Genomic DNA, 14,485 nt, shown 5'->3' with positions numbered 1-14,485 from the left:
ATTTTTCTGATCATAATGAATTGTGGCCTGATGAAGACTTATTGCAAAATATAGAAATTATGGAGACTGAAGCAAATAAACCTGCAAAATCAAAAGACGTGTTAAAAACAAATAGTTTTTTGACTTGCAATAATTTTATTAATAAAACTCCAAAACGGAAATCGAACATTGATTATTCAAATTTTAGTCTAAAACAAGAGAACCATCCTGTGTTGAAAAGAAGAACTCTAGACTTGAAAACGAATTCTTCAGAGAAATCAGATTTTAAAATTGAAGAAAGTATGCCTGAATTTTTAACAGCATCACAAAAGGAAATTCATAGATCCCATGAAGCCTTATCGAGAGCCACAAGTTTAATTCAATGTGGTACTGAATCAATAATTGAACCAAATGAAACTCCCAAAAGAAGATCAAACATTGAATTTTCAAATTATAGTTTGAAAGAGAAAAACCATCCTGTATTGAAAAGAAGAACTCTAGATTTAAAAACGAATTATTCTGAGAAATCAGATTTCGAAATTGAAGAAAGTATGCCAGGATTTATAACAGCATCGCAAAAGGAAATTCGTATATCTCATGATGCATTATCGAGAGCCAAAAGTCTAATTCAATGTGACACTGAATCAACAAATGAACCAAATGAAACTCCCAAAAGAAGATCAAACATTGAATTTTCCAAATTTAGTCTAAAACAAGAGAATGCTCCTGTGTCAAAAAGGAGAACTTTAGATTTAAAAACGAATTATTCTGAGAAATCAGATTTCGAAAATGAAGAAAGTATGCCAGGATTTATAACAGCGTCGCAAAAGAAAATTCATATATCCCATGAAGCTTTATCGAGAGCCAAAAATTTAATTCAATGTGATACTGAATCATCAGATGAACTAAATATACGAAAATAGAATATATGTATATTACGAAATTCGATCAGAATTATATTTAATTGTATTTTAATGATTTATTTGTTAGAAAATCATTTTCTTTATACATAAATTAACTATTATCGTTAAAGAAATAAAATTTATTTATATTAATATCGGACTCACACAATAATGCTTGTTGGTAGCTAATTAAGTAACTTTGTAAAATACCAATTGATATTTGGAATAGTATCTTTTTTTTTTAAATTTAATATCTGAAATGGGAAATAGATAACAATTTTAGTGTTGGACTAACTAACTAATCATAAATTAACTAGAAAATGATAATGATGTTCGAGAAATATTGTTGTATAGGTGTAGGTAGGTAGGTACTAAAAAAATTTTGGAATATTAATCAAAATTTGTTAAAAATAATAAATAATAATTTAAAAAAACACAGGCGATTTTTACGTTGTTTTTTAATTAAATATAAGGGGAATGGAATAATTTGCCATTTTTACGGAACCAAATTGCAATTTGTGAGTAATATTTTCTATATATTTACTTTGCATAGAAAAACTTGCTTGGCGTAATTTGTAAAAACTTTATTTACAATTTTTCGTGAGGTCATTGTATTTATTGTATTATGACCCTTCACTATATGAACCATCATTTTGAGTGATCATTGCAACGGTGCAAATATGAGGCATTGTTCCTAATGTAAACAATTTCTGAAATTCACAAAAATAAAACAACAAGCTAATTTGCCGACATTTATGTTGTACTTAGATTTTCCATAATATTAGCATTGGTATTTATTAAATTCTTAATTTCTTAAGAAATTAATAATTTCTTTTTGTTTAATAGACAGATATTTTAAGAATTACATAGCACTCTAGGTGTATAAATTTCCAGCTAACCAGATATACCTAGGAATAGTAACGCATATTTATTCCAACAGATGGCTTTGGAATATAATGAAGTTAGATAGAAATAAATTTTTGCATAGAAGGTTGAAAAGAAATACAAAATTAACCTGTCAAATTAAAAAATCTCTTTAGTACATATTTACTTCTTTCAAAAAAATTTTGACATTTAATTAAACAAAAAAAATATTTGAATTTTGAAAAATCTTAAAAATTTAAAATAATATTAGATTTGATTCTTATAAATTTTTTTGAATTTGTTTTGAATTTTAAATGTCTTAAAAAAGAAAATGACTTGATGTCTGTAGCAAAAAAAATAATTTTTATTGTGACTGCTGCCATCTATTTAAAAATAGAATAATATTAAATATATATCTCTGAAATTGAGTACTCAAAATATAAAATTTTTTTTTTGAGTAATTCTGAACAATTTTTTTAGCATTTTTTACATATAGAGTTTTATATTTATTTCAGCTAACCGCAAGAAAATAAATAGTTTTACTACTGCATAACAGGGTCTTCACACAAACAGCGCTCCATTTATAAATATAAAGTACTACATAGTATTTTTAAAAAATATATATTCTTTTCGAAGTAATGCTAATATCTGCCGTAAGATGTCACTTTTCTTTTATTTAATAAAATTCGCCATAGTAATGTAATTAATTCACAATTATATATTATGTAATTTTCTATTTCTCTCATTTTTCTATATATGACATTATTTTGACATTAATTGTCAAAGTTACGTATAGCCTGTTAAAAAAAAAGAAGTAACATTTTTATTATTTACATAATTTCTGATTTTTTTTAAAAATATTAAAATTTAGAAATGGCAGCCGCTGGACCTGCAAGAAATGGATTAACCGGCCTTCTTAAACAGGGATGGAATGAAATTCCAGATGTCGTAGGTGGTTCTGTATTAGCTGTTGTCGGTTTGGTACTTGGTACTATAGGAGTCTCAAGATACTATAGTCTGGATATGGATAATCGTAAATATAAAATTGGCTTTGTTGTTATGAGACCAGAAGATCCAAAAGCAGCAAAAGTTCATAAAGATTAGATGAATTATTAAAGTAGAAAATATTGGAATAAATGAAATTATTGTTAAATTAAAGAAGAAAATTATTTGAATTTTGTTACAAGGATAAATTAATTTGCGATTATGTTAGCTTAGAATAAAACATTCCACATTTCTTCGAATTAAGATTGAAGGGTAAGGTATGCTAGTGAATACGAATTAAAAATAAGCACTTATTCTGAGTTTTCTGACTGTAATTTTTGTTTTAATAAAACATACAAAATGTTCTCAACACATGCCCTTATATTTTATAATCGGTCTTCTTTAAGACTAACTTTGGTTTAGTTTAATTGAAATGAATGATTTTGTTACCGATTATTATACAAAATCAGTTCAGTATTTGGCACCTTTTATTCTTATGAACTAAATGAACAGAAGGAAAAAATTTTTACCGTTCAAAAGAAACATAATCCTAAATAAGAAACAACGTCTTATTTATTATGGGTGCATATTCCTATTTAAGTGTTTTATTCCGCAAGAAGAATGTACGATTAAGGAGATAAATGTTATTCTATTTATGTATGTATATGCTTGGAGCAAATTTAGCTAGTAAGTTGAGAGGTAGGTACGTACTGAAATAAATTGAGGTCTTCTTTATCAGGGAAATATTTTATCTATTGATGCATCCTAGAGAGTTTGTAAATAATTTATGTATGAGTCCTATTCAACCAATCACTTTACTTGGTACTCGAATATAGTTCATTAATGTTTTGGCTTTTAGTACTATAGAAGCTTTATAAATTTTACCATTAATTGATTCAAAAAGAAATACAAAATGGTTGATGCAATGGAATCCAGTTAGAACAATGTTACAATAAGTAAATTATAAAAGCAATTAATTTTTTTTTTTTTTACAAAATTGAAACAAAAATATTTTTTATTTGTTATATTAATTATTTGTTTGTTTGTTTTCTTTTTTCTTTTTATACAAAATTTGCGTTACAATAATTTAAATATTAAAAAAAAAATATATATATATATATAATGTATGTTTAAGGATTTTGTTTTTTTTTTTCAAGAAAATAAAATTAGTCTGAATCTCCGCCGGCAGCACCTTCATCTTCTTCATCACTCTCTTCAAGTTCTGGCATTGGAAATCTTAATATTGCAGCAACACCGGTTAACTGAGCCAATTCTAAAATTCAAAAAGAAATATTTTTATTAAAATTTAATAATTTAATTAAACATTTTGCATTTCTTATAATACAACACATTCACAAAAATATAAAAGTAGTGCATTAATAGGACTTTGTCTTTTTGGATTCGAGAATTTATACTATTAGATCTTATGGAATCAGTTCAGTAACGATGATTATACCTACTGAAAGTACATATTTCAATAAAAGGACTTGTACTTCTACCAATTTAAATATGCTCTATTAGAAAATATTATCTGAATGAGATACAGCCATCCTCCACATACATTATGCAGATATTATGATAGATGCAAATGGAAATGCAAAAAGAATTTTGGGGAAAATACAAACACCTCCTATCTGTAATCTGTAAATTACAAGCCAAAATGTAAAGTTAAATGTTCATCTCTAAAGCTACATTGTAAATATTTTTCAATATAAATGAAAAAGATGACTTTCAATGAGGTCTGAATTAATTAAAGTAGAAGAAATCCGGAAATATTATTTAACACTTTAGCGATTTATATCAAATTTTTCTAATACACAATAGTGACTCTATCCGAGGTATTACTGTATTGTACTTAAAATCAGGTTTTTTAATGTTCTAAACATACCAAATTACTCGAAACATTACAAAATTATTGTTTGCTGTTAAACTGGTTTCTACTATTTTTTTTTCCTCTTTTTCTTTGTTACAAGAGAACGTGATACAATATAAAAATCATAAAAAGAATTTCAATTTCTTTAATTTTATTTTATCATGTTTTTCTTCTTAAAAATATAGGTATTGCCGGCTTATAATTTTTGCTTTTTCTTATGGGCCAACGCCTTATTAATGGTATCGGTAAGAATTAAAGAATTTTTTTTTCTTGTTTATTTTAATATTATTACATTTTTAATATAAAATAGATTTTCATGATTGAACCCACTCCTATTTTTTTTTCTCTTTTAATTTTTTTGCAAATAAACTTGAACCTGGCTTTCAAATGCCTTACCTTATTACACACAATGAATATAAAAATATAAGTATAACTAGATGCTTTGAGAAATTGCATATTTTATAATTATGCGTTCATAATCAAATAGTTTTGTTACAATATTATTTGAGTTGAAAACAAAATCTATGTGTCTTATAATTGTTGAGATTTTGTAATTTTAATTCCATAATCAATTTAGTTTTGATCTCTGTATTTGATCTGATTTAGTTTTGTATCAAGAGTTGTGATTTTAATATTGGAATCATTCATACACTTTGTATAAGTAAATTAATAAATGTTCTGTAAAATTTTCACGAAAAATTTTGCCGTCTTAATTGTTAAATTTAAATATAATAATTTACCATTGTACTTTTTTAATAAAATTTAAAATTGCAAAATTTGATTAATTTTTAGCTCAAAATTTGAAGTTATTTATCAAACTGTTACACATCTAAATAAAATCTTCTGCCCGCAAAATCTATTTCACGAAAACACAAGAATTTTATAAGCAATTGTAATTATAGGAAAACACGCTCATTGTGAGCTCACAGAGAACTAATTAACTCATGAGCGATCTATTCAAAACAATAGGTTTAAATAATATCATTATTACCATTTCTATTACATTTATGTATAAATTTACAATACATTAAATAATATTCAATAATATTTGGTTATCATGGTCATATATAGGTTATTTATAACTGCTGAAGCATAAACTTGTAAATTGTAATTTTACTTATTAAAATTATAGAATAACAATAGTACATAATTGTAATTTACAATTCGCTTACGTTAGAATTTTAAAAAATTTTTTAATTTACATTATTTTTAATTTTTTTTATCAGAATAATAATATTCTTTGAAATATCTTGATTATTTGGATTTGGAATACAATTAATGTTGTAATGTTATACTAAAGTAAATATTGAATAAAATGTGTTATACTTTTTAAAATTTTAATTCAATCAAAAATATAAGGAGAAATCTATTGATAAAAAGGCAATAAAGAGTATGATTCGAATTCAAGATCTTAATTTAAAAGTAGCTTCAATTTAGTAAACTTAAATTTAAGAAATAAGAGCAAAAAAATTTAGTTTTACAGCTTCATTATTTTCATTAATAACAAGACAAATGCCTCCACTTGAATGTGTTTTATGTTTCTTTAGTTTTTTTTTTTTTTATTGCACGCATACATAAAGTTTCCTATTTTATTTTTCAAAATTATATTATGTATATTTTTCCCTTCATTTTAAATTCTATTTTTAAAAAATTTTTCCATTTTAAAAAATAAGAAATATTTGTTTTTTTTTAAAAAGTCGCATAGAATAGTGAACTAATTTTCATTTTATGTACTTCAATAAAACTTTTATTATAATTTTCTACACAGCATCATTCGATTATACTCAAGAATACTTTGAATTTGTAGAAATCGTATAAGATCCCAATTCCTTATAAAAATTTCTTTTCCAGATATAAAATTCAATATTGTTTTAATTTGTTTCTAAAAAGAGAAATTATTTTTATAGTCATTGATCTATATATTGGATCTTATATAATAATAAAAACGTATTTAATTTAAAATGTATTCAATCTGATGATATTTTGAAAATAGGCTAGGACCACACATTGCATTCTTATTGAATGATGGCAAGGGAAAGAAAATTATGTATGTTAAAAAAAATTTATGCAATTGCAGCTGTTATACAATTGTATAGGAAGAAGAGACTTCAACTGAATGTAGCATATTAGTATGTTTAATTGAATGAATCTGAAATGAAAACAATCTAAATAAAGAAATGAAGCTCAACCCTTTAAAATACAAAAAAAAAAAAATAAATATTTCTTTCTTACATCGCAGTTCAAAACTATTTCAATTATGCTTATAATTTCAAATGAATGGAATTTTGACTTTATGTATGCCAGTAAAAATGGAAGAATTAATTTTAAAATTTCTAGTTGTTCTATTTATAGCCGCCTTGAATATTGTTGCATCTGGTAGTAATTTCTCATAATTTTCCTGTTTTCAATACTGTTCATTTTGAATTTTCATGAATTTTTTGATTCTGTGAAATTTTTCTATTCAAGCCTCTATCTACCAATACTACAAATTACAATTCAAAAATTATTATTGAAATAAGAAGTGACATACATACGTACATTTCAAAAATGAGAATTTCAATTATTATTTTTGTAAGATTAATGCACAAATTTATTAATTTTATTAGTCATTATACAATTGTGATTTCATTTAATTAATTTGCTATTATAATAGAAAATTACGATACAATTTTTGACATTAAAATTTCAAATACAATATCGCCCTCTATTATAATATTAGTTGTACAAATTTGTAAAACACTCTAGTGTCAGATTTTAATACTTTTTTAAATATCCAATAATTTTGATAAGAGACTAACATTTTTTTAATGATAATGATAATTAAATTTTTTTTCTTTTAATCAAATTATAATTTCGATTATGTAAAAACAATGGAAATAAAATAATTTTATATACAAAATTTCTCTTGTTATATAAAATCAACCAAACTGAAATTAGGTCGTAGTACAATCTCGTATAATTAAAGTAAAAAATTTATTTTAATTACATTTGTGACACTTGGTTTCATTCCTTTTTATTACAATGTTCTAAATTTTTATTAAATGAAATTATATTAAATAATTGAAATATGTATGTGTGTGTATATTGATAGAAAATTCAAAATTTTAATTGCAATAAAACCCTAATTAACAAATTAATTGTCAAGTACATTTGGTTTCCTCAAATTTTTAATTAAAATCTTGCAAAATAATTTCCTGTTTAGTTGCTTAAAAATTGAATTTTTATTTCTTTTATAGAATAAATATTTTCTATTAATTAATTGTACTTAGATCTTAAAAATTTTATGAAAAATTTGTAAAATACGTATACAACAGAAAGTATGTATGTACATATTTTCATTTTTCGGATTGATTTTAGTTTAGCTAGAGCTTGTAGTACTTTTCAATGATATTAAAACATGGGCGAATGAAACTTTTGTTATAAAATATAGCTGAACTTTTAGCAAAATATGCCAGAAATAATAAAAATACATGTTTTTTTAAGTTTTAAGTAATTGAATAATTTTTTTTCCTCTCTTTCTTTTTTTTTCAAAATAGCTTTGCTCTACCCAGACTCTTTCACACAACTTTTACCTTCTAATCTATTTTAATCGTAACTCGTAAGATATATTATGTATTACAACAAATTTTTGTTTAAAAAAAAAATATTTTCATAAATTTTTTATGAAATTAGGTTACAATAATTAAAAATTTTATTAATAAATTTTTTTTGGTATGTCAAACATAATATTATACAAACACACAAAATATTTATTTTCTAAAATAAAAAAGCAAATCATGTAAATACTTACGTTCACCTGATATATGCATACTAGAAAATATTTTAACTTCACCGCCAGATTCCCTAACAGATTCAACTAAATTTACATATTCTTTGCGAAGATTTATATCTTGGCACCTATAAAAAAAAACAAATAACAAAAAATAATAAAATTTTTTAACATTTTAATAAATTATATAAAATGTTTTAAAAAAAGATTTAAGATAAAATTTATATCTATAAAAATTAATAAATATTCAAATAAATCCAAATATTTCTAAGATATTATGAATTATTTTGATTCATTAAATAATTGTACTGAAAAAGTGACTGTAAAAGTTTTCTTTGGCATGGCATTTTGCACAAACTGTGAATTTTTATTATAATATGCATTGCTAATTTAATAGTTTCAAATATTTGATCATATTTCAATACAAAAAAATATTGTAACAAAATTTGCCATGCTTTATTTTTTCACTGGATTTTAATTAATAATTTAAATTTTCGGCAGAGGTCGCAATAATTTTTACTCCAGAAAGATTGTGTGACAAGGAAGAAAATTCAGTAAGGAAATATCAACAATTAAAATTTTGGACGGATCCTGAGAATTTTGTTATTAGCATTTATTTTTAAACCAATTGACTAACATGCTCCCATGCATTTTAACCATTTTCAATACAATACAATAATGTGATAATAATTTTTAAACCAACAACATTAGAGCAAAAATACTTTGAAAAATTTTAAGATTCTAATATTTTTTTGGAGCTGGATCACAAGCGGAAATACAATTTTGCCAAGACGTAAATAAAAGATGGAATAAACGTAAGATAATCAATATTATTTTAATTTTCTAACTATAAATTATAAGTATTATATTTTTTTAAGAACAATGGCCAGTATTCGATACCAAAAATTATGATTGATTTCAATGTTATTTATTCTTTTATAAATTATTTTATAACTACAATATAATTTAATTGAGCTTATATATAGGGGATTAATTTACACAATTGCTTGATATTTCATGGAAATTATATACAAGATACATACATATTTTTTTAATACAAGTTTCCTGAAGACTTAAACAACATAATAATAACCTGCAGCATTTTGTTTTGAATAAAAAATTATGAACAATTTTCTTTGATCTGTTAAAGAATTTTTTGTATTTTATACGCAACCGCAATCAACGACTTTTGCCTCAAAATGTTGCAAAACAAAATTATTAAAAAAAAATGTAAACGAATAATAATAATTTTTTTTTTAGATTTATGTTATACGATATCGGAATATAAAATGAAATACGAGATTTCATTTTAAAAGTGGAAACAATCACCTGCATCTAAGATTTACAGTAATAGCAATATTAAAACAAAGTATGTTTTTGAATAAAACTTTCAAACTTATTGATTTTTTATATTTATTCCTTTTTTAGGGAAGAATTCAGATACCGAAACCACCAACTTTACAAAACTATAAAAAAATTTTATAGAAATTCCTCAGTTAATTTATTGATTAGTTGTTAATAAATCAAATTTAAAGATGATTTTAAATAATTGCTTGTTCATAGCATATTGCATACTATATAGGCTCATATTTTTATTTAAACCAATTGATCTCAAGTAGATGTTCAAAATTATGGAATTTACCTATGATTTCCAAGTCGAAATATTCTCGATAAATTTTTTTTACTTCGATTTGATCAGTTGAGAAATTTGCCGAATTGGATTAAATTTCGCTGGATTATAAAATATGCTTATTAAATTTAAATAACGTAATTATGTGATTTTATATTGAAGGTTGTCTTAAAGAATTTTTCTTAATTGTTAGACAATAGCCATTTGTAAATATATTAGTTAAATTCAGTTCCAATTCAATAGTACTGAATACATATATCATTTCATTTCTACTGATTGATTTAAGTAAATTTTGAATTTAATTAAGACTAAGAGTAGGTACAACCTGTTCAAAAATCAACTATTTGCAGATAAAAAAGTTCAAAATTTTAATAAATATTCTTAAAGTAAATATTTACTATTAATAGATTAGATAAAATTCTTCAATATCAAAATTGTGTCATCGACCCAATCAATAAAACAACATATGTGGTCTTGCATAGATATCAAATTTTCTTCTTTAATATAATTTCTTTAATAATAATTGGAGCATACAAAAAGATTTATGCTAGAATAGAATTAATAATAAAAATTATGAAAAATAAAATAAAATCAAAGATAATTTGTGGTTTTTTTTTTTCAAAATTCTTTAATTAATATCATTGAATTTTTTTATACTCGTATGTGTATAAAAAACCTACACTTCTTTAAATTGAAATTTAATATTTCAATAAGTAAAGCAAAAATCAATAAAATAAGAATAATAAAAGAGAAAAAAAATTGAAATTTTACAACTCCTATAAAAAGTAAAAGTGTAACAAAATTGATCTTGTTCTTATGCATATTATGCAGGTATGGTATTTTTCCATGTTTCAAATGAATATTTATAATTAAAATTCACAAGAACAGGTTCCTATACTTGGTAACAATAATAATGATAATATCGAATTCAATTGAAATATGTGTATAATGTACAAATATAATAAAATTTCATAAATTAAGAAACAAAAATGGGAAATACACACATATGCATAGCTAGGTATGTATGTAGCGTACCTACTACATATTCATTTTCGCTTAAATAAACTACATGTATTGATACATACTTATCTAAATCTTTAAATATTTTACACGCTCAGATAATATAATTTCGTGCATCATCAAATATTAAATATGTACATAATTTGCAATTTGCACTTAAATATTATACATATGTATGTAGGTACCTACATAAAATACAAAAATTCCCAAAAAAATAATAAACAAAAAAAAAACCAGAAAAAAATTCACCTTTCACCTATCGTAAAGACACGTCATATTAACAAACATGCTCACATTCATAAAAATTATATTAAAATATTCATACAATCATACGAAAAGAAAAAAAAAGAACAGTAAAAAGAGAAAAAAGTCCATTGACCTCAATCAAAATACTACTGTTGCTGCTAGCTGCTACTATTTAAAAACAAAGAACTTCAAAAATTATGTGTAATTTCATACATACAGACAAACATTATACATTATATATGCATACAAATATATATACATAATATATTCTTCTATTTATGTTTACAAAAAGACAGAAATATCTTCGAAAAGAGCTGCAACATCGCAACTCACACGATTCCTTAACTTCAATAATTTGATTTTTTTTTCTTCTTTTTTATTATTATTGTTGTTTTTCTTTTTCACGTTTTTGTTTTTCAGCTTATATTAAACACATACCTACAAGTTTACTCTGGAAAAAAATATTTTTTTTTTGTCAATCTTCTTCATATTGTTTCGAAAAAGAAAAAATTTAAATCAAAAAATAATGGGAAAGGTGCATTTTGAGAAAAACACGAAAAAATTAAAAATCATAGCAAGAGAATCAATAAGAGAGATAGGGCAAAAGGAAATCGAAAAACATAAAAACAAAAATTACATACATACATATATACATACGTTTATTACTTTAAAATAATTTATGGTCGCAAAATCATAAAATTTTCTCAAAAAAAAAAAGAAAAATTTCCTTATAATGTACATCCATACATACACACATGCATATGTAAATATATAATGGAAATTGTTGTACTGTAATTTAAGCTATAAACAAGACAGTCTTTTGAGATTAAAAATTAAAATTCTTTTATATTATAAATTTACATTCTTATTGAAGTAGCACCAATCTGACTTTCATGCAAACATAATTGTTTACTCTTACAAGAATGATATTAAATTATAAATTTAAGAGAAATATGACGTGTCAAAAGACTGATCTCTTCAATTCTCTTAAAATTTTAGATTATTTTTTAATGGGGAAAATTTTATATTGTTTTTAAAGAGAAATGTAATTTCTAATTCATGATTGCCAAAATGTATTTTAGTTCATAAATTTTTTCGCCATACTTACATCATTTTAATATAAAAATTATTAGAATAATTTGAAAAATTTAATTTATTTATTTTAATTTAATATTCTTGATTAGTTTTGTCAGAATAATTACAGGGGTTATGATTTATAAAATGGCTTTTCAATGTTTTCAAATTTCAATGTAAAAATTACATAAAGTTATTTTAGTTGTCGGTATACACAACATAATACAAAATTTAAAATATGGGCAATCCGATGAGACAAATAAATTCATACATACAATTGCAATATTGCGATATATTTATATACGGTTAATTGTTATATACGGAAACTAACGTGAAAACCAAACGTGTTTTATATTCTTAACATTTTTGGTGCACTGTTGTACCAGTTGTATAAAACTATAATTATTATTTACTAAATTTTCTACACGAATTTGAATATTTCATTTTAAAACAAAAATTTAATATACGAAAATGTGCTATGCTGTGCCAGTTAAAAAGATTACTATACCTTTATTAAAATTGAAAGAGAGAAATGAGAAAACTTTTTTAAATTTTTAAAATTGAGTTTTGTTTAAAGAGAAATACATTCGTTATATTCTTTTCCATACATTATTATTTATTATTATTATTGTAATTTGTAAAAAATTTAAATTATGATCGTGTATTCGTGTTTGTATTTTTAACTCTTTTTTGCTCATTTTTATTATTTTGCTCTCGCTATATACATATTATCCATTGAAGTTTCAATTTAAAGTACTTACTCGTATTATTTTAGAATAAACTCAGGAGGAAAGCAATTAATTTAGTATATCCATATTAAAATATTACATACACATATATAATATAGAGAATATAGTTATTATATATATGAAAGGTATATAAATGACTAGAATATCTTAAGAAATTTTTTATTAATACGTCGGGAAATACCTCTAGGGTACCTACTATGTATACTTTTTGTGATTTGGTAATGTTACCAAATTTAAAAAAAAATTAAGCTAAATTTAGGATAATTTTTGTTCCTTTAGTCTTAAAAAACTTTAATTTTGCCAAAAGTCAACTCATAATTCCATTTTTGACAGTATTTTAGGTAAGGATTGGAAAACATGAGACTAGATTAAAAATTTCCTATTGATAAAAGAAAATAAAATAATAGCGTATAAGCCCAAAAGTATAGTTACAGACTATTTCAAAATTTTAAAATCGCCAAATTGAAAAATTGCATATTTTGCGGATTTCATTTTAAGGGAAATTTGGGAGAATCGGAAGAATGTGATTCTCATCCATTAAGCATGTTTCATTTCCTTTATATAGCAAAGTTGGAAGCCGTACTATTCTTCCTTCTTAGCACAGAATTACTTTTGTTAATTTTTAAAATTCGCTTAAGTCATAGCCAGCGTTCCCACTTGGATACAATTGTATCCATTTGGATACATTTTTTGCTTTAAATTTAGCTTGGATACAAAGATACTCAAATCTGCTAAAATGCCAAAATTGGCTACATTTCAAAATTTTGCTGAAATATGGATACATTTATTCCCTAAACACTAAATAAATGTTACAAAACTGTTAAAATGCTGCTAATATTAAAACGCGTAATTGCTTTATCTTTCAAAAGTGTTATTTGCTGGCATTTCTAAGCAGATTTCCGAGTTTACTAGAAGAAAGTAAGAAATCTACTTTATTAAATGAGTGCTGTCTCTTCCTGTATCCAAATCTAGAACATTTAGACAAGAACGTACCAGAAATATTTTGGAGTAAGCTAGTTGTAATAGAAAATGCATTGGCTGTACATATTTTTTAACATTTATCCGTTTTAATGGTAAATTGTCTTTAGCACATAGTTCAACAACATATATGCATATGTTTTTTCTGACCTTAACTTTTTACACATTTAAAATGTAATAGAAGTTGTATGTGATTTCTTAAAGAATTTACTATAAATAAAAAAGCCAACAATAGGACGGCTTGGTATAAAAATTCTGCTTTATGAGGTGGGATACATTTTGGATACATTTTTTCTTCGAAATTGGATACATTTTGTTTTAACCAAGTGGGAACACTGGTCATAGCCTGACCGAAAATATTTTTTTTCTTTTATAAATTTTGGTAACACTAGTCTAAAAAATATTCTCAACTAGTCT

The 14,485-nt window shown here is 23.8% G+C and overlaps 2 protein-coding genes across 2 annotated transcripts in view; one reads left to right on the top strand and one right to left on the bottom strand.

Moving 5' to 3' along the window:
- The first annotated feature begins 2,476 nt into the window (after nucleotides 1-2,476).
- LOC129616583 (uncharacterized) lies at nucleotides 2,477-2,903 on the top strand. Its single transcript, XM_055532206.1, has 2 exons — nucleotides 2,477-2,559; nucleotides 2,617-2,903. Exon 2 carries the CDS (start codon nucleotides 2,619-2,621, stop codon nucleotides 2,847-2,849), a length of 231 nt encoding a protein of 76 aa, XP_055388181.1. The 5' UTR covers nucleotides 2,477-2,559; nucleotides 2,617-2,618; the 3' UTR covers nucleotides 2,850-2,903.
- Nucleotides 2,904-3,718: 815 nt separating this feature from the next.
- Nucleotides 3,719-14,485, bottom strand: part of LOC129616577 (protein pelota) — a 37,043-nt gene continuing 26,276 nt past the window's right edge. The window contains exons 6-7 of the mRNA XM_055532201.1: nucleotides 8,393-8,499; nucleotides 3,719-4,002 (exon numbers count right to left, since the gene is read on the bottom strand). Coding sequence (XP_055388176.1) covers nucleotides 3,896-4,002; nucleotides 8,393-8,499 — 214 coding nt within the window. The 3' untranslated portion in view covers nucleotides 3,719-3,895. The remainder of the gene's footprint in view (nucleotides 4,003-8,392; nucleotides 8,500-14,485) is intronic.

The sequence above is a fragment of the Condylostylus longicornis genome, unplaced genomic scaffold, assembly GCF_029603195.1.
Source record: "Condylostylus longicornis isolate FDR11 unplaced genomic scaffold, ASM2960319v2 ptg000241l, whole genome shotgun sequence".
NCBI classification, from domain to species: domain Eukaryota; kingdom Metazoa; phylum Arthropoda; class Insecta; order Diptera; family Dolichopodidae; genus Condylostylus; species Condylostylus longicornis.
Note: the sequence above shows the minus strand (reverse complement) of the source record. Positions and strands in the feature narration are given on the sequence as shown.